This window comes from Notothenia rossii (genome assembly GCF_949606895.1).
Source record: "Notothenia rossii genome assembly, chromosome: 4".
Lineage (NCBI taxonomy): Eukaryota > Metazoa > Chordata > Actinopteri > Perciformes > Nototheniidae > Notothenia > Notothenia rossii.
Window position 1 is genome coordinate 86,366,632 of NC_136902.1, and position 21,329 is coordinate 86,387,960.

The 21,329-nt window shown below is 42.5% G+C and overlaps 1 protein-coding gene across 4 annotated transcripts; it reads left to right on the forward strand.

Moving 5' to 3' along the window:
- Positions 1–9,211: 9,211 nt before the first annotated feature.
- Positions 9,212–19,821, forward strand: ccnl1a (cyclin L1a; the record flags this gene model as incomplete). Of its 4 annotated transcripts, XM_079673745.1 has the most annotated exons (10): positions 9,218–9,564; positions 10,062–10,136; positions 11,397–11,506; positions 13,337–13,457; positions 13,792–13,856; positions 16,783–16,882; positions 16,993–17,097; positions 17,518–17,768; positions 17,906–18,004; positions 18,127–19,821. In XM_079673745.1, the coding sequence occupies exons 1-10, from the start codon at positions 9,325–9,327 to the stop codon at positions 18,623–18,625; spliced, it is 1,665 nt and encodes a 554-aa protein (XP_079529871.1). In that variant the 5' UTR covers positions 9,218–9,324. The 4 variants fall into 4 exon arrangements, with proteins under 4 accessions (XP_079529873.1, XP_079529872.1, XP_079529871.1 ...); XM_079673747.1 differs by lacking the exon at positions 18,127–19,821 and having other exon boundaries at positions 9,212–9,564; positions 17,886–18,004; XM_079673746.1 differs by lacking the exon at positions 18,127–19,821 and having other exon boundaries at positions 9,213–9,564; positions 17,906–18,008.
- Positions 19,822–21,329: the final 1,508 nt, after the last annotated feature.

A 21,329-nucleotide genomic window follows, 5' to 3' on the forward strand; every position in this document is an offset into this window, starting at 1 on the left:
TCCTGTTAAATTCTAGTATTTTAAAGTCTCACTCGACCATTTTGGGTTGCATACAGCACAAGTCTGTTATCAAACAGCAGATGGTCCAAATGATTTTAAAGTATTCAAATGGCACGTGTTTATAATGAACTGAGCCAGTGAGCAGTGTTTATGGCCAGGCGCCATCTTGGTAGGACATGCATGTAAAGTGATGAGAGAGACACGAAGGGTCACTTTATCTCAATACTTGAAGTGAGACGCTTTCCTTCTCTCTGTCTGACTGTCACATAAGAGGAGCTGCAGTTGTTTTAAACTCGATTTCATTCAGTGAGCAAGGCTTTAATTGTCAGTACACCTGGAGATTGAAACAATATAATGCATCACATGTTTACCTCTCAGCTCCAGCTATTTTAGAAAGGAAAGCACATGTTCTACGACATTGAATACTTTAGTAAATACCCCACAGGTGAATGTCTGAAACTTCTCTGTGTCATAAAAACGGAGGTTTCTAAATGAGACGACTAGACGTCCTCACGCCAAACATTAGCCGCCTTTAGATTAGCGGTGGCGACGTGAAGTCATGTGACCGTGATGTAGTTCCTATCATTAGCTTTTTTCATTTGCCGATTGCATTTACGCTTCAAAAATTCCAATGGAAAAATGCCATTACTTTTTGTCGAAGGAGCCTTTTATAATACTAACTTCAAAAATACATCATCCCTTCACCACTCTGCGCTTATTTCCCAAACCAATGACCTATTCCTTTAGACTGACAATATTAGAAGTTGCCTGCTTTCATTAAAGGAATTGTATGATTGTTTTAGTAAGGTTTAATACACTACAATAGATGACTTGCTGAAATACTACTCTCTTATGACCCTCCAGGTGGCGTTACTCCAGGAGACGGTGAGCAGGGAGTGTGAGGAGAGGGGGGGGCTGACGGCTGCTCTGTCTGAAGCTCAGGAGGAGCTCCTGGGGCTGCGATCCCCAGCGTCTCATCAGCACTCCCCCAGATCTCACCCCACAGGGAGACAAACTCCCCCGGGGTGCAGGCAGAGTCAGACCCGGGTGGTTCCTAATCGCTCTTTGAACTCCCCAAACACACTGCGACCCCCCCCTGCCGTCACAGACAAAGAGACAGGCCGGGGCACGGATAGAGGAGGGGCGGAGAGGAGCTTTGCGTGTTGGAAAAGTGGTGGGGAAAAAAGACGGGAGGGGACGCTGCCCAGACTGAAGCCAGCAGCTCAGTGAAGACAGAATATAGGACATTAAAACATAAGGTCAGTTTAGAGAGGGAGAGGAAGACAGGGGAATCAATGAAGGACTGTTTGTGATTTAAATAGCTTTTCAAATAAAAACACAATTGTAAGTATTTTTGAATTGTTGCTGTATTTTAACTGTGTTTTTATTCTTCCCTTAGAATTGAATAAAGCATGTGATTTAGGCAAATATCTACAGTTGCTGACAGGTGACAACGCGCTACAACGGCCCAAAACACTTCGAATAGCAGAAACACGCTGCAGCTTCAGAAACGATGCAAATATAAAAAACACAAATGTGCCAGAACACATGCAAATGAAAAACATCTTCACCAACCGTAGATATCCCTCTGAATGCCTACTCTGAAAGTCACACACACACACACACACACACACACACACACACACACACACACACACACACACACACACACACACACACACACACACACACACACACACACACACACACACACACACTTTAACCCACTGCTGGTAAACTCCCCGGACACACACTCTCTGACAGACATGCACTTGTTTTCTCACAACCTCCACTCACGCAGTCTCAGTGGCACGCACAGGATCCCACAGACACACATGTACACACACACACACAGCTATGTCACAAGGGCAGGACAGAAGGAGCATGACAGTACGTCCCCTGCTGCCACCCGTGGACACAAACAAAAGACAGGCAAACACAAAAGAAACTGTAAGGCAAGCACACACACACACACACACACACACACACACACACACACACACACACACACACACACACACACACACACACACACACACACACACACACCCCCCTCAGGCATTGTGTGTTATTGACATCATTCACTCCGTGCAAGGTCTTTCCATTCCTCTCTTCCTCTCCCTCTACATTTGGGATGAATTGGCATGATGGGAGAAATGCGTGAAGTGTGTGTTCAGCATGGAACTCATTTCCCCGCTCCCTGGCACACATGGAAAGCTTTTACTTTGACTTCCTCGTGTCCCCCTGCTTCCAACCCATCTGTGGGACAATGAGCGCAGAAAGGTGGGGCGATAATGATTTTATCCTGCCAACGTTTCCTGTTTTGCCAAAACACACACATATGGTTTATCTGCTTAAAAACCTGGAGAGGAATATCAAACAATCAACATGCGGCGCCATTAAAATCCAATGTTCTACTTGGAACATTTGGAAACATGTCCATTTTTTCCTCACTTTCAGTTATTTGCTGATAAATGTGCTTTTTTTTATCAGTTGCATTCCTAATAAATCTCTCAATTAAAAACCCCCAGCCAACCATTTCTGGAGAAAAACACAGGTGGCCTTTAAGTGTGCTTTGCAGCTGACATTTTGTTGCCTTCCTGTGTTTCACTGTGTGATTGTGTGTGGCCTTGTGTGTGTTTATTCATTGCATGAGACGTTGCCATGTGTGTGTCTCCAGTGAGTGATTATTTCTGTCCTCACAGCATCACATCGCTCACTTTTTACAGTCAAGTCACGTCACTGAAGGACATCGATTATGTGGGCATCACAATGTAGTCTGTGTGTGTGTGTGTGTGTGTGTGTGTGTGTGTGTGTGTGTGTGTGTGTGTGTGTGTGTGTGTGTGTGTGTGTGTGTGTGTGTGTGTGTGTGTGTGTGTGTGTGTGTGTGTGTGTGTGTGTGTGTGTGTGTGTGTGTGTGTGTGTGTGTGTGTGTGTGTGTGTGTGTGTGTGTGTGTGTGTGTGTGTGTGTCCATATAAAGGAAGACATTGGATGAAGGTGAATGTTTGAATGACCTAGTATAAGGGAGGTTAGTTTTCAATTTCATTTACTGCACCAAAAGTACATTTTTCTCATTACTTGAATATAAATCGAGTTATTTTACGAGCACTTGTTCATATTACACAATAAGAAGAACAAACTGAGCTGGAGAGTTTATTCTTGACCTTCGTAACAGCATATGGCAAAATAAGAATGCAGAGGTTGACTTACTAACCTTATTGAAAGTACTTTTCGTCCATTCTTGCCTTAGGAAAAACGCAAAAAAATAATGAAAGCTAGGGTCGGACGTAACTATATATATTTGACAAAGATTTTTGGTATTTGGTCAAATACATTACATCAGCCAATAAATCCAATGATCTGACAGAAAAGGTGGTGAATGGTCTGCAAAGGCTCAAACCCTTGTGTTCCCACCAGGAGTTACTCTCCCATACGGAGGGTGGAAAGAGGTGCCGCAGCACAGGCAGTATGAGAAAGATAAAGAGCTTTTTGAACATAAAAGCATGTAACATGTCACAGTTGAAGCACACAATGTAAATATGAACCTGAACATTAGCATAATGGGGCCCTTAAAATAGAATAGACCTAATCATTGATGTTGCCAGCGTCTGTTTCAGACACATGCTGAACTTCTGACTGCTCCTCACGTTCTCCCAGCACATGAACCTCTGACCGATGATCTTTCCTTTTATACTTCCTCTCACCGTGACCTGCATTTCTGCTGTGTGTTTGAAGAGATAACCTCTTCCTATACCGTTGAGAGGCATTCACACACTCTGCCTGCTCATACTCTGCACATCAGTGTGTATGCTCTGACCACACACTCCTTCCGTCGCAAACGCCCTTCTCTCTCCATAAATCTGCCTCTTTGTCAATATTATTTTAATCTCTTTGGCCTTCTTTTATTATTCCACCTCTCTGACCCTGTAGCTGGAAAGGAATTCCCCCACAGCCTCTCCTCCTCAGCTTGATGTTCCTTCACTTCTGATTCAGTCATCTCTCTCTCTTCTCCCCCCTTCTGCTCTTTTTTCTGGGGCTTTTTCCTTTGCTCGTGCCCTTGCTTTGTAGCCCTTGACCTGGTGTCCTTCCTGGTGTGTGTGTCAGTGTTTTTTGAGGAAAAAGCGAAAATACTCATCCAATAATACTAAATATCATCAGGACAGTAACAACTCATCTGTGTACTACCAATGCCAATAGATGTTGGTTTATATATTCCACAGTATTGCTGTGTTTAACAAATCTAGGTTATAGAGTGGTGCAGCAATGAGTCCTACGTCCCTGAAATGACTTAGCGTCTTAACACTTTGAACACTTTGAGTTCCCTTGTCTCGGTGACAATGTTTGAACGTGTTTTTGGTTGTTGTTAGTCCGAAGTAAGGTCTGTGGTTAAAACAAGCTGAAGAGATTTTAATGTTTTGTTCTACGACTTGAAATACGTGGATATAAAAACAGCGGTTGCTAACAAGTGTCTAAATGAGAATACGAAACGTCATCAAGCTAACATTGGCCACCTTTAGCTTAGCGGTTGTGACAGGAGGTCATGTGCTGTAGTTCATTTATAGCCTAATGACAGCTTTTTACTTACAAAAATCATAGGATGGTGTTAATATGTGGATATTATCCTGCTGAACAAAACATGTTTGTTTCTACAATATACTGAAATCCAATGGAAAAATCACATTAGCCGCTTTCAAACCAAGTACTTTGCGGCACTTAGTTCCTGGTACTTAGTGCAGTACTTAGTGCAGTACTTAGTGCAGTACTTAGTTCCCCCGAAATCTTTAGTTCCTGGAACTGTCCTAGTAGATCACGTTCACACCGGAATAAGTCCCTGATGGAAGATTATGCAAATGAAGCCGCTGATGTCACTTCTTCTTCTTCTGCTTTGGGTTTACTGGCAGGCCGCAAACAACTTCACGGCGTATACTGCCACCCGAAGTCCCCCGGGGTTGGGGACTGGCTTCAGTAGAAGCTGCTGGGTAGCGTCTTCCGAGTAAATCGCCAGAAGCGCCTCCTCATCACTCCGACGCTCCCATGTTTTATTTTGTGTTGCCATAAGTTAGTCTCTCTCCGTTGGTGCGCTGGGCTAATGCTGATGCTAATAATGCTAATGCGAGCAAATAAAATGGCGGCTTCACAAAACTTTTCGGAGTTTGGCGGGGCGTGGTTTGGAATTCGCCCAGCCAATTAGAAATTGTTAGTGTGGCCAACACACCCACAAACCTTTTTCTCCCCAGGAATGTCCCTGCTCCTTAGCAGGAACTATCTGGGGGTGAAAAGGTTTGCGCAAACTAGGTTCTAGTTCCAGATCTTTTTGGTGTGAAAGTAAAATCCCAAGAACCATCGGAACTATTCCTGGGAAAAGTACTCCGGTGTGAAAGCGCCTATTGCTATAGGTCGAGGGAGCCCTCACGATGCTAACATCCTCATTGGCCTACAAAAATATATCATCACTGCACCACTTTTTAGGAGCTTTGTGATATTGCACTTTGAGGTACATTCTTGACTGTTAGTTGCTAAATGTCTGTCTAATTGTAAAAAAAACTGACAGTTGACAATAACAGGAAGAAAGTGTTTAAAAGAATAAATAAACAAATTAACTAAATAATGACCAACATAGAGTCCTCTTACAACATTAACCAAACAAACCCACGCACAAACATTCATATTTACACACACGTAAACACACATTTTGGAGTGTGATTTCCTCGCAGTAATTATCATAGCAGGGCAGGAATACACACGTGTCCTTGGGGAATCTATGCAACTTGCTCGTAAACACACACGCACACTTAAGGAGTGGTGTGTGTGTGTGTGTGTGTGTGTGTGTGTGTGTGTGTGTGTGTGTGTGTGTGTGTGTGTGTGTGTGTGTGTGTGTGTGTGTGTGTGTGTGTGTGTGTGTGTGTGTGTGTGTGTGTGTGTGTGTGTGTGTGTGTGTGTGTACACACAACTAAACCCTTGTTCGTCACAGGGCGTCCCTGAACGCCTCTCTCCTGCGTCGCTGTGGACGTTCCGGAATCCTGCCGTCCCGTGAGCCCTCCCACACCCCATAATTAGTGTCACCCCGGCAACGACAGAAAGAATGCTCAGTATTCTTGTCGTCCTGGTAACTCCGTAAGTGTGGAGGCCGGAGGTGCCGGCTGTACTGTAGGTGTTTAATGACGGGGACAATGAGACCTCAGTGTGTGTGTGTGTGTGTGTGTGTGTGTGTGTGTGTGTGTGTGTGTGTGTGTGTGTGTGTGTGTGTGTGTGTGTGTGTGTGTGTGTGTGTGTGTGTGTGTGTGTGTGTGTGTGTGTGTGTGTGTGGGGGGGGGGGGGGGGGGGCGAGGGGGGGTACCTGTCTGCCACAGAGCCTCAATCAGGGTATGAAAGTGGACCCTTATGCCATGTTTGCATGATTACAGCTATTGCTTACAACAGCTTTAGACACATATGACCTCAGGAACCATGGAGGGATTAAACTGTTAGGGGGACCCGGGGCAATCATTTGCTCCTAATGGCCCCCCCATTTCCCCTATGTGAGTTGTGTCTGTTTTGTGATGTCGTCCCCTCTGAACACAGCAGAATACCACTCCACCTTATTTCCCTGTTGATCCAGTAAAAAAACGAGTATTTTTGTTGGAAAACTGGGGCAGGGGCTCAGGATTGCTGTGTGTGGGTTAGTTTGTTATGATTTAATAAAAAACCGTATGCAATGATGCAGTGTTGTGGTCAAATTATAAATCTCAAGCTGGGTCAATGTTTTGTTACACACAGTTTAATGAATCTTTGGATTTTTCAGTTTTTTGAGGTAAAGATGATTTAGTTGAAGTTTTTACCTCGAGCACATATTGTAAATAAACAATCTGAAAGGTTGAAATCACTGTGATGAAACTGCTAGTTGACACCACTTGGATTACATTAGATTCAACTTTATTTTCATTCAACAAGTACAACAAAATGCAGTTTGCATCCGACCAGAGAGTCTAAAGAGTACAGTATCAGGTTACAGTATATTTCACAAATTGATTACAGTTGATAGCCAACGTGACGCAAGGTACAGACCAAATAGGAGATGACTTGCTCTCTTTACCTATAAAGTCTATAAATAATTCATGTAAATATTTAAATAAACACATATCCCTAGGCGTACAACACATACAGAAATACATGCATTAGTATAGGCCCATAAGTCACTTGGAGGCAGTTAAACTGGGTCAAACACTGCAGAGACTCGTGCTGCATCAACAAGGTCAGTGAACGTCTCAGGATAAACTAGACAGCCAGGTGCTTCAATTGGGGATCCTGATTATCGGAAACCTCAACTGGTGTGTCTCTGGTTCTCTCTGCTGTTCGGTTTAAAGTACTGCAAGGCTTCAGGCTATAAAATCCTGTGGGCTGACAGAACTGAAACTGAACACAATGTTCTAACTGTTACTATGAACCTGCACCTTCTTGGACATGTCGAAAAAACGACAAAATCTTAAAATTAGGCCCATAATTAGTCTTAAAACAGGTAACCGTTCCCTACCTTCATTGTTATCTGTATCTTTAAACGGTTGAACCGTAAAATTACGAAGTAGATATCATTTATTTCCTGTGAGTTGTGTTTGAATGACGCATGCTATACTGATTTCATAATCCTTACAAGCTGCTGCTCTGAGTCCTTATTATTTCAAATGGCGGAAGGATATGTTCCATAAGTGAACAGTCAGGACTTTCCCGTAAAGTACGTCATCCATACCGTTGGTGGTGAGTCGCCTCCTTCTGGTGCCTTCACGTAACGTCGGAAATCTTAACAACGATAATACAAATGTCCAATTAGATATTTTTTTTGCCTACATTTTTCGTTAACCTTAACTGGAAGTGTATATGGCAATATTGCTATAAAATAACTAAATACAACTGAGCCTCCATTTAACAATGACCAACCACTTGTTTCCTAAAATTGAAACAAAGTTTGAAACATGGTCAAACTTAGTTATTTTTATATTTTCTATAGTCTTTTTTTATGGCTGCATGATCCGACGGTCTGTGATGTCTTACTATAGTCGTGAAACAGTTTTGGCCGGCCACTTTTTTATTTAAGTGTTTATTACTTATTCCTTGTCATCTAACATCTACTTCAGATGTGGGGAAACTGAGCTTTCGTTGAGCAAGTGAAGGAAGCATTAGATCAGAAACATAAACAGCAAATATAAACATGATCTACAGTTAAAAAAAAGACATGTATCCTAAAGAATACACAATATAAACAATTCTGGATACATTAATGTTTTGTTAAACACTACAGCAACAGAAAAATAGACATATACTACAGAAGCAGAAACATTTCAACCATCTTTGATGCAAATATTGCTGCATTTTTTACGTGATTATAGTTTTCTTAAAAGACAAATAAGGTAAGGTAACCTAGTTGGCAATAAACCAGTTTCTGATTCTGATCCTGACACATATACATAGTATATAAATCACAGGTGTGCATCATACAGTATAATACACTGTAGTTTGTCATATACATTTGGTGTAAATACTTGTCTTTATTATTTTTCAATGCTAAATAGTTTCTTAAAAATTCTAATAATGTTTTTTGTCAATTTCTGTAACATCATTTTGTTTTATAATAACTGTAGACATATTTTTGTTTACTTTATTCCACCTTTTAAATATGTTATGCCTGAAAACACTTAAAATATATATAATAATTTCCCAATTTGGGATCCATAAAGTATCTTTCTATCCATCTAATGCATTTTGTAAATTGTGTAACTACTATCTTTAATATTTGTATGCATGCATCATCATTAATTTTAACTATCTGTGGGTCTTTACTTGCTGTAACAATGTCCATTTCTCCTCTGTGGGCCGAATAAAGGAATTCTGATACTGAACTCTCTGCTCTATAGCTGCTTAAAATCACACTGTGCATTTTACATGTATATATTCAGTTTATTGTTTAATATTCCATCCCTCACATACTTATTTATATATAATAACTTACTTTATATTTTGTTATTGTTAATTTGTAACTTCAACATGTATATTTTCTACTTTCTTGTTTATGTCTAGTCTTTTTCATTTGTATTGTACAATGCCATGTCTTTTATTCTGCTGTAACACAACACATACTGTACATTTCACAAATTGGGATCGATAAAGTGCTATCTTGTCTTATTAAGGAACTATTTTACCACCGCGGATGCACAAACACACACGTTGCCTCTTCACGTGACATTGACGTCACGGCGCTTTCTCTATCTCCCTGCTCCGCCGTCGCTCCGCTCGTCGAGGCCGGAGGATTTTGTGTTATCCGCTTTAACCGCTGTGTTTTTTCTCGGGTGAACATGGCCGCGGGTCCCCTCTCTGTGTCCTCCAATGCGTCCACGAACAACGATGGCATCCTCATCGGTGACAAAGTCTACTCGGAGGTGTACCTGACGATCGACAACTCTCTGATCCCCGAGGAGAGTCTCTCCCCGACGCCCTCGATGCTGGACGGCCTCGACCTGAACACCGAGACCGACCTCCGTATCCTGGGCTGTGAACTCATCCAGTCTGCGGGCATCCTGCTCAGACTCCCACAGGTAAACATATTAAATAACATGATTCAACCTCTTATTATCACACGCGGTGTTACACTTGTTTTATTTACTAAACACGGCCCGGCCTGACTGTTAGCTGTTTGCTAATGTTAGCTTATTAACGTTAGCGTGGTGTAGTCAAAATGGCGGCGGTCCATTGTGCAAGGTTAAGATAAAAATAAGAAATACAGTTTTTTCCGTTAAAGCAGCATGTTAAAACAAAGGCCTTACAAACAAGTTGCAAACAAATTAAAGGTTGAAAATAAACAAATGTAAGCATCACAAAATAGATAATAAAACAAAATTAAAATATATACAATAAGTTGACTAAGATAGAATCTGTATGAAAAATAACCACTATGATGGGTCACATTACACTAACACCATTTTAAAACTAGGATGTTAGGTAGATATAAGGTTAGGCCTCTAGTTTATTAGGCCAGGTTACACAAGAAGACTCAGTTCAGAAGTCATATTTGTGTGTATTTTTCTCTCTTCAGGTGGCAATGGCAACCGGACAGGTTCTGTTTCATCGTTTTTTCTACTCCAAGTCCTTCGTCAAACACAGTTTTGAGGTAAGATTGGTTTAAATGGCTCAACATCCGGCCGGTGTTAGCTAGCTACTGTTAGCTTAGCATAACGTTATGGCAACGTTCGTGGCAGCCATGTTGTCGAAAGCGGTTTTTGAACTGTAAGACAAAGAGGTGACGAGGGCTGAACTGTGTATCAATAATAATATGCAAACGCTGCCGTAGTGACACTAACTGAATAATACGACAGTAATGGGGCGTTTTTACAAGTATTACAACGTTGTTGTAGATTCAAACGGTCGTTGGCTTCCTAAAAGGCTGTATTGCTATATGTACTGTAGCTGCAGTCTATGCCATTGTAAAAATAGTTGTATAATAAGAATTAGAAATGTCTTAAAAATTGAATAAAATAAACATTTAAAGCAAAAATATACATATTCACAGTATTAAAGACATACCCAGAAGAGTATCTTAGAAAACTCTAATACCAATCCACTAGAGGCAGAAACATATAAACACAATGTACTATATACTTTAAAAAACATTGTGCACCATAGAATACAAATATATATACACAAACCTAAAGAGCTGTTTTTAGAACTGATCCCAATGCATAAATCTTCCATGACATGTAATTTGTTAGACGCTTTTATCCAGTATCCAAAGCGACGTACATACATTCAGTACTGTCGGCAATCCCCACAGGGGCAATTTGGGGTGAAGTGGCTTGCCCAGGGACACAGCGACATGCTGACTGCAGTGGGACTCGAGCTTGCTATCCCCTGATTCGAAGTCTAGCACACTATACACTAAGCGACAGCCTCCCATCATATCAGCCCGAAATATTATGGCAAAAGGGTCTTGTATTTTATGGTATTTTCCAGATGAACGAAACAAGGAAACAAATAAATGTTAAAATCCAGTAAGAGTATAGTGTTTACCTTTTGATACAGTAGCCTTCACCCCAGAGAAAAATGTCAGTACAGCGTCATGTATACAACTAGACTTATCTTGATTTAAGCTCACCGTGCTCTCAGATAACCGGCTACTGCTACAAAAACAATATTTACCCAGAGACAATAAAATAGTAGTTAAATATAGGTTGGAACTTAATTTATGCCCCTGGGGAAATTCAGGAGTTTAATCGGAACAAACAAGTAAAATGCTATAGTGTTTGTTAAAGGCCCTTACCTACGTCCGTTCACATCTATTGGCCGTGTGAGGGCACCCCATCACTGAATGCAGGTCTTCAGTTATTGAACCCTTTCTTCCAATTTTTTTTTGCTTCACTCATCTTCTTTCCAGATTGTTGCTATGGCTTGTATCAACTTGGCCTCCAAGATTGAGGAAGCACCCAGACGAATACGAGACGTCATCAATGTTTTCCACCATTTGAGACAGAGCCGAGGCAAAAAGTAAGTATCGACAATGACAAATAAAAACAGTTGTTACATTGAACACTTTGCATTTCTTTAATCTAATAATATGATGTGTTTTTGCTGTGAAAGTGCTCTTCTGTTATCTATGTGCTCTAAACCATTTTTAAAACTTTTCAGTTTCCACTTCACTGGTAGTTACAGAAGTGTAATAACTCGACATATAACAGCTGCGATTGACAATACACTGAAATTGATACCTCGACAAATTCACATAAACAATTGGCGTGCATTTTAAACACTCGAAGACAAGGCACCGCTGCTTTATGTGCGCGGTCCTTCGTCTTCGTAGAAATCTGTTCATGTCAAAACTCTAGACGCTGGCATTAACTTGGCTTCTTTTTTCCCTTGCAACCAACTAACAGCGACCAGCTACATTTACCAAAGCCTGGGTGATGTGGAATGGTACGTAAGATGAAGCAGTCGGCATGACAACCATGATGCAAGGGGGTCTCCTTCCCCCAAGGGCCAGCCCCACCCCCTCCTGTGGGAGACAGCACTGGGATCGGGGAAGACAGGTTGGCCGAAGGTCCTTGGCCCCCGGGGCGCCTTGAGGACTCCTGTGGTTCACTCTTAAGCTTTGGGTATCAGTCCGTCAATCTGCGGACCCCTGGGTAACGTAGTCTTCTTCCCTGACTGCTCCTCACTGTGCATTTTGTTTGTGCTTCAAGAGTAAAATCCCATTCACCAACTGTTACCCATGGCTTTAATAGAAATATCACCTTGTTTGATGAAGTAAATATCTGGATACTTGTAGTCCATGTGATCCGGTTTAGCACTGTAGCTTTAAGAGTAAGACATTATATAAATAGTGGCTTTGTATTGCCATTAAAGTAAGGGTACCAGTGTGGTGCACTTGTAGTGAGTTTGTTGATTGGATGTGTCATGTTGAGTAACTGGCATCACACAGATTATTGTTACCATGCATGGTGGTTTGTAGCATGACGTTAAGTTTTTTGCTATTTCAGACCTCAACATATTAACTTTTTGACTCTGATAAGTGGATAAATGACTTCCCACAAGTGTTGGAAGTGTTAAATCAATGCCACTCACGTTTTAAAGTTAAGATTTTCTGTCGCTGTGCTTGACGTCATAAATATGACATAATGTAGGATTCTGATAGTTCATTTTAAGAAGACAGACACGCAGCATGTGAGCAGACTTACGATCAGAATACATCTTAACTTAGGTTTAGAAAGCTGAGTTTGCTTTATTTATTTCTTGATCTGTTTGTCTGCATCAGTAGAATTTTTGAAATGATCTGTGTTTAACCAGCAGATGTTTTGTAGGTTAGCTTAATATCGCTTGCAGTGAAGAGGAAATGTAGTCATACAACTAAGAAAACTGTCCTTTAGATAGTTACTTCTTAACATCTGGAGATCTTGCTTTACTATTAACAAAAGTCAAGTAGGAAGTGTCTTTGATGAGATGTTAGAATATGTAATATGTTTTACTAAATCTCATTATAATAGATGTGTTTTGAAGATTGTGAATTGTTTTGCACGCTGCTGAAGTGGTGATGTTGTCGTTGGCGTGAGTTGATATTTCTATTGAAGCTGTGACACAGGGTGAATGAGGTCGAGGACTGTCAACAAATCCCATAATGCTTTCACTGGAACCACAGGAGTCCGCAAACCCCAGCAGACTGTCAGGCACGCATACAGTTAGACCTGTTGCTTTAAGTTGGTTGAAAAGAGAAAAAAGAGAGAGAGAAAAGAGTACAAGACATCAAAAGGGCACTTTCCTTTCTTTTATTTTTATTTCCAAAGGGGGAAACATTATTTTATTTTGATTCCTTTTATAAACCAGGGCTCCAAGTTCTTTGATACTTGATCAGAACTACATAAATACCAAAAACCAAGTCATCAAAGGGGAGCGGCGGATCCTGAAGGAGCTGGGCTTCTGTGTGCATGTCAAGCATCCTCACAAGGTGAGTTTAACACACTTATATTAGGGCTGTGCAATGAATCGTATTTTAATCTCGATTTTGGCTTCCAACGATTACGAAAACATAATCTAAAAAAAAAAAATGGATAATCGTTTTTAATAATCGTGATATCAAATATTGACCAAAAATAATAGTGATTATGATTTTTTGCCATAATCGCACAGCCCACACTTATACATTTAAATTGTGCAGTTTCGCTATAGCAGCTTCCCCTTCTGATGCAACCACACAGGAAGCAGCTTTAGCAGACTTGCCTCACTTCTCAGAGCAGGCGCATGTGGTGGTTTCTTACGTGTGATTTATTTTTTGATTCCAGATTATCGTCATGTACCTTCAAGTCCTGGACTGTGAGAAGAACCAGACTCTGGTCCAGACCGCCTGGTAAGTTCCTCCCTTGTTCTGCACTGACCTTCCCCCACAGCAGCAACCTGTGTCATGTCTGCAAGAAGTGCCACCAGACCTGGGCTAAAAATTAAAGTTGAACATGTAACAAATGGTTGACTCGCTTGAAGAGCACTTGATTAATGCTGGGATCCTGGGAGGCTCCCTTAAGTGGAACCAACACCTGTCAGATAAGTGATTCTCACGGGCCCCTGTGTTTTTAAGCACACATTTGAAAAGCCTTCAACAACCATTTTGCCCAGGTCTGACTGCGACGTTACCTCACTCCATTTTAACCCTTCCACCTATTTTTTTTTCTTATGAAGCAATGTGTTTAAACCTGCTGCGTGTCTCTGTCTGCCTTTACATGGCTTTGCTGTAAAGTCTGTTTTTGATTTGCGCTGCCCGCCGGGGAACTTGGTTTAACTTTGTCCTTTCTCTCTACTCTTTGATTAAAGGGTAGACCATGCTGGTAAGTCACATAAAGAACCTCTGAACTCTGCCTCCTCCAACCACATGACCTCAGGAAGCTCCCCCCATTGGCTGGCTGCCTCTCTCCTGACAGCCAATCCCAATTCCGAGATTCACTGAAGGGGGCGGGCGAACCTTTCCCAACAGCCAACATCGTCTTGTTTTCTCTTGGGTGTCCAAAAGGATTTGTATTTTTTTGGTCTTGCTAAAACAAGGTTTTAACTGTAATACCTGCTATTGCCAAGTAGCTACATATTTATCTATATTCTGACTTTTTTATAGTTTACTTGCATCTAGCAATGAAGTAAACTTCAGCAGAATATCTTTTTTTGAGTAGTTAACCTGCCTGTTTTATTTTTTTAATATTAACAGTAGTTTACTGTGCTCTGTCCCCAACTGACGTGGTGTTCAGACATGTCTGTCTTGCAGGTTTTGCCTCCAAGGACCTGTCTCACCCACGCGGGCGTGAGACTCCAGCGGCCGGGTTATCTTTAGTGATGTTGACATGGCAGTTTCTCAGTGAGCTGCCACAGTGCAGGTCAGGTGACTTAATGCAGGCAGGTTAGACAGGAAGTAATCCCTGAGTGGCAGGTTTTCCTTGAGTAGTCGAGGCAAGCATCCAGCGGAGAGATCACATTTAGTTTGCCTGTGTGTATATTGACACACACAGATGCTTCACTGCTTTCTGATCAGTTGTATTTCCCCTGGTTGTGGGTCCTTTTGATAATTAAGTGGGATCAGTGTCAGGTTTCCGGGGTTCTACCATCATGTTTCTGTATTTTTGTTTTTTGGACTTCTATGTTTCCCGAGGACATAGATGCTCACACCACCCTGTTCTGTCCTAATTCACATCCTGGCCATTTTGTCTGTCCTAATGCTCTCCCCATGGCTAATCTAATTTACCCATTCACACGTAATCTGTTCAACAGCACAGACTTCACTCAGCCTCAGTACTGGGCATGGATTGCCATTCCTAAATTATTTTAAAATCAGTCCCAGAGGAAACGGAGCTGCAGTGAAATATGATCAGTGGATGGATATCATTTAAGCTAAAGGAAGTTTCAGTTTAACCTTATCAATGTGTAAGAGGCAATCAGACATCACACCAGTGTTGCATCATGTGACTACATCACAGGCCACTGACTCATGTCCCCACACATGCTGTCTCACTGTTCCTCACATAGAACAATGTGAACGTGCATTCTCCATGAATGTGTTGCATCCGTTTGCCTGCATGTCCACAACCCATCCCTCCCTGTCCCTTTGCAAGGCATGTGTCATCGTCTCAATCATTAGTCTAACTCTAGCTGCTCTAAAGGTCATTGTGTGGTTGTACAAAAAAAGGGTCTTGGCGGGTCTTCTGTAGATTCCTCCCCATTTGTGTCTTCATGCTTTTCCTGTGACATACAGCACTCCCATGGATGCCCCAGAGAGAGAAATGGACAAAGTTAAATGAAAAAGTTCAGAATGCATACCGCAATTTCCGCAATCCTGATTAATTTGCCGCTGCTGCTAGTGCATGCAATTGTCAAATCTACCGAATCGAAATCAGAAAACCCAAAGGAAATGAAGGATTTGGCACTAATTGACAAGACACGTAGCAGATCTGTTGACCCTAAGTAACAGCTGAACATGTGATGCGTACAGAGTGCCGCAGTGACGCGCCCTAAAACCCGGAAGTGAGTTAGCATTTTATCACTTCCGGTTCCTTCGTCAAAAAGCAAAGAGATTTCTCTAGGATTTAGGAAAATAGCTGGAAATAAGGTCTGTGGTTGAGACACATTGAAGAGACGGATCACGTCTTGTGCTACGACATTAAATCCATCAGCAGTGACCCCACTGGTGATTTCTGAAGAGTTTACGTGTCTAAAAAACGATGGTTGTTAACAAGTGCCTGAATAGGACTACAGAAGTTGTCGAGGCCGTTGTACGTCATTACACCGAACACGTAAACACTCTCGCCAAGTTTGTTTTTCCCCATGTTCTGCTTGAAAGCAAGTCCCTGCCTCCTGCCTCCTGCAAACTGTTCAAACAAACGCTTCAACTTGTACAATTTAAGTAACAATCTGTTTAAGTATTTTAGATTGTAACAATCTTAAGTTGGCGTGACGTCAACCCTGCTGTAGTTCCTTTATAGCATCACGTTAGCGTTTTGCTTCTGGCGATAAGATTTATGATTAGAAAATTATAAAAGTAGGAGACATGTGGAGATTATCCGGCTGAACAAAACGGGATCCGTCATTTAAATGAGCCTCAACCACAGACCTTATTTCAGCTATTTTCCAAAATCCTTTGGAGAAATTGCATTGAGTTTTTGTCGAAGGAACCGGAAGAAGTTTACTTCTGGGTTTTAGGACACGTCACTGCGGCTCTCTATAGAAACATGTGGGTGAGCGGTGGCTCTGTGGAGAAGATGCTATGTGTTTGTTTCTATGTGTTGTTTTTGCCTCCATAGGAATTACATGAATGACACCCTGAGGACTAATGTGTTTGTGAGATTCCAAGCCGAGACCATCGCCTGTGCCTGCATCTTCCTCGCTGCTCGAGCCCTGCAGGTACACACACACGTCTTCCTGAGTCCTTGCCATCAATGCTTCTTTCATAATCACATCCAGTGAAGTGTTTACCCTTTAAATGTTAAACCTGTTTTTGATGTTTCTCTCAGATACCTCTGCCAACCAGACCCAGCTGGTACCTGCTGTTTGGAGCCAGTGAGGACGATGTTAAAGAAGTCTGTCTCACCACCCTCAGACTCTACACCAGGAAGAAGGTATGACATCATGTAGCGCTGCGACGCAGCACCTGAGATTATTTCCAAAAAGTTGTTCACGTTCTCAATTTTTTACGTTTAGCGTTATATTTGTTCCGAACCGAAGGGCCCATACAGAATATTTTTGGCACGAGTACGTATACCGTTGCACCCTTACTATGTAACACTTCTATTGGCTAGTGCTCCAACACATTGTGTGTGTTATAGGTGAAGGAAGGGACAGGTCCAGCTTAATGTAGAAAGATGTCCCAATGGGGACAGTCAAATCCTGTTCTGTGTGCTAAGCTGTAATTGACACTTACACTAGACTTCTTCACTGCGTGCCTCGGGGAGAACCTGTTGGCACAGACCTGTTAGCATCAGAGTGCTAACCCTGCTGTCTCAGTGTTTGTGTAAACTGACGCTGTGATTTCTCTCCAGCCTAACCTGGACCAGCTGGAGAAGGAGGTGGACCGGAGGAAGGTGTATCTGGCCGAGGCTAAGCTGAAGCTAAAAGGTCTGAACCCTGACGGGACCCCCGCCCTGTCCACGATGGGCGGCTTCTCTCCCGCCTCCAAGCCCTGCTCCCCCGCAGTGAAGCTGGAGGAGAAGTCCCCGAACCCCCAGACGCTCAAAACAGTGAAGAAAGACCCAGACGGCCGGAGTCAGGCCAACAAGAGTCCACACAACGGGTGAGGAAATAACACAACATTTCAGCGTTAGTCCATTTTTTGTTTCAGCCCAAGAGCTGTTCCTTAAAGCCACTTATCTAACAGTTTATTTTTCTCTTTTCTTTTTAATTACATAAGCCTTATCTTTTATTTTCCAGCTTAAGGAAAGATGTGAAGATCGGGAGGAACAGCAGGAGCGGAAGTCGATCTCGTTCAAGAACACGATCCAGATCTAGATCCCGCTCTCCACGCAGACAGTAAGATCACGTTATATGTAAAAGGTCTTTGGTGTACCGGTCCTTTGTGAACGTCTGGAACATAGTGACATCACTACGCAACACTTTGAACTCTCTTAACGGTCTTCTTCTCTCCTCCACAGCTACAACAGCAGACGCAGTCGCTCAGGTACCTACAGCTCTCGCTCACGTTCCCGCTCTCACAGTCGCAGTCCATCGCCTCGGCGACACCCGCCCTCTCCCCTCCTCCCCCACCTCAAGTCCAAATCCGGCCACCATGGCAACAGCGACTCCTCCAAGCCTAGCGGTCGCCACAGCAACAGTGGTGGTGGCGGCAGCAGCGGGGGGTCGGCTCACAAGAAGAAGCGCACGCATTCCCGCTCGAGATCCCGCTCGCCCGCCGCCAAAGTGGAGCGGGAGAGAGAAAGGGAGAGGGAGCGCGAGAGAGAGAGAGAACGCGGCTCGTTCGACCTTTCCTCGAAGAAACACAAACACGAGCGGGGAGGAGGCGGTCACCGTGGCGACAGGAGGGAGAGGGAGAGGTCCCGGTCGTACGACAGGGAGAGAGAGAGGGAGCGCGGCCACAAGAGCAAACACCACAGCAGCAGTAGCCACTCAGGACACAGCCGCCATCGCCGCTGACAACACACACACACACACGCACACACACACGGGCTAGCTCTAGGGCTGATGGTCACTTAACTATTTGCAGTTATACTCAAAGTGAATCAGATCCGGCGTGCTCCCTGAAGAATGTTGAATACAGTTGATTGTCTCAAATATCAGTGTGACTTCTGCAGACGGTGTGCAAGTTGTTCCGAAGGTTATGTCTATGGACGTGAACCAATCAGGAGTTCTTTAGCGTTGGTCATCAAGAACTTGCACACACTGCAGCGGTCAAAGCCAAATGCAGTTGAGAGAACATGCCTAGTGTGGTTTTATTTGAGTATATCACCAGCTTAATGCCATCATGTTGGTCGTCTGGGTTATCCTGAAAATTACCGTAAAATGTAAACTACATGAGAAAATCTTGATTTATTTTTGGCCTTAGCATTTAAGATTCAGTTTCATGTAAATGTTATCATTAAATTGTAAAGTCGGAGTTATCTAAATTCAAATGAACACAGATTCTGCATGTACAAATGTCTGTGACTGTTCATTTGTCGTCTACACAGCCGCACACCTGTAGCTGATATTTAGCAGAAGGGTGTGTGTGCTATTGAGTGTGTGTGTGTGCTATTGAGTGTGTGTGTGTGAGAGAGAGAGAGAGAGAGGAACCCACCCAGCGTTAAGTCGACTGTTTCAAGCCTTGTATTCACCGCAGTGACATCAGTCCCAGACCTGTCGCCGTCGTCCACTCCACACATTTTAGGTTTTTCTTAATTTTCCCCATCATACCTCCACACACCACTACCATCTCTAGCCTACCCTTACGTTCTTAGTTTTACATGTAAAGTTATGGACTTTGGGGTTAACGAAACTTATTTACAGTGTAAAGAAGGATCGATATCTGCTGACGAAATGTGAACGCTTTGATTTATAAAAGCGAGCTGCTCAGTGGAACCGTTGAATGAACAAATGTAAAAAATAAAGCCGCTCATTCAGGAAAGATCAATATGTTTGCACATTAAGGGGCTGGTGGGCGAGTGGTTTTTCTTTTTTGGACAGATGTGTTACTAAAGCTGTGTTTTGTAAAGTTAAAATAAATCTTTTTTCTTTTTTTTTACAGCAGGGGATGCAGACTTAATTCAAATTTTAGGGTTGTCAATTTGTTACACTGGTTTTAGTCTGCACGTGTTCATGTCCAATTTTTATTCAATAATAAATGAGTTATGCCACTGAATTGTACGGTCTTTATTTGTCGCGAAATGAATTGTATGGACTAAACTTATTTTACTTGTACTTTATTTAGTGAGACGATCACAGACTTCAGAACCAGAATACCTTTATTAGCCCCACAGAGGGGACATTTACATTGTTACAGCAGAAAAGAGCCAAAGACAGCTTAAGGTAGGTAAGAATGGAGAAACCAGCTCGAGTGCGCTAGAATTTGAAAGTACGCAACTGAAAAAAATCTGCCCATTCCTTCAGTCTTCCTTACAGAGCAGGGGTGTCAAACTCAAATACACAGTGGGGCAAATAAAAAAGTCTGTACTCTTCGAGGGCTGGACTGGTTCAATGTTTATTGCAAAACGTATTGAAATGAACGTATTGCACATATTGAACCTGGGACTAACAAATCTTAAATAATTGCCTATAAAAACATTAAACAATCTGTTGCATTCATTTCTTATGGCTCTATCTGCAGCTTTTCCTCAGTCATTTCTTATAATTACATTTTTCCACAGGCCAACAACAGCTTCAACAAAACTATTCCCCTCAAAGAACAAACCAATCATGCCCTGTTGTCGCAAGAAAAAAAAGTGCAGAAGGAAACATCCATTAAACTCAGTGTGCTGCTCTGTGATGCTAGTTCAAGCCAGATACTTGGCATCTCATCTTGGGTGCAAGGTCATCAATGTTTGGGCTCAGGCTCTGAGCTGAGGAGACCCTCAGGATGGAGTGAAGGTGTGCGTGCAATATACCGGCGGGCCAGATCTAATAGGAATTAGAAATTATCCTGCGGGCCGAAATTAAATCCACCAAGGGCCTGATTTGGCCCCCGGGCCTTGAGTTTGACACAGCCCCTCCTCCAACACAAACGAACGCGCACGAGATAAATTTGTGCACGAGATGACAGGCAGGTAGGCCATCCAGTTATTTTAGCCGGGCCGGCTCAGATGATAGGTCGTTCTTTTTACAGCGCCACGGCTTCCAGAGATGACATTTTTTTAATGTATTTATTGTCAAAGCATTTAATATATTCATTGCTATCGCGATGTTAAGAGCATTCCATTGAATATAACAATGAAGTGAATTACCTACCCCACCTTTAATGTTACCTAAGAAGCATTCATAAAAACCAAAATAATGTTTGTGTTCAATCTCTATTGGCTCTGTCTGGAGTATTCTCACCAAATGGAGCCACATGCCTTAAAACCACTTCTTATCCTGGTTCATTCAGATCACTTCTCCCCTGATAGAAAAGCAGATTATTGCAGGGAGTTATTTAACATATTTTGACAGCTAGAGGGTGCTGTTAGCTTTACTAATACACATGCTACTTTCTTCAAGCATACTTGCAGTACTTGGGATGGACTCAAGGTATGAAGCAATGGTGACAAACTCAAGGCCCGGAGGCCAAATCCGGCCCGTGGTGGATTTAATTTCGGCCTGCAGGATCATTTCTAATTACTATTAGATCTCGCCTGCCGGTATATTGTACGCACACCTTCACTCCATCCTG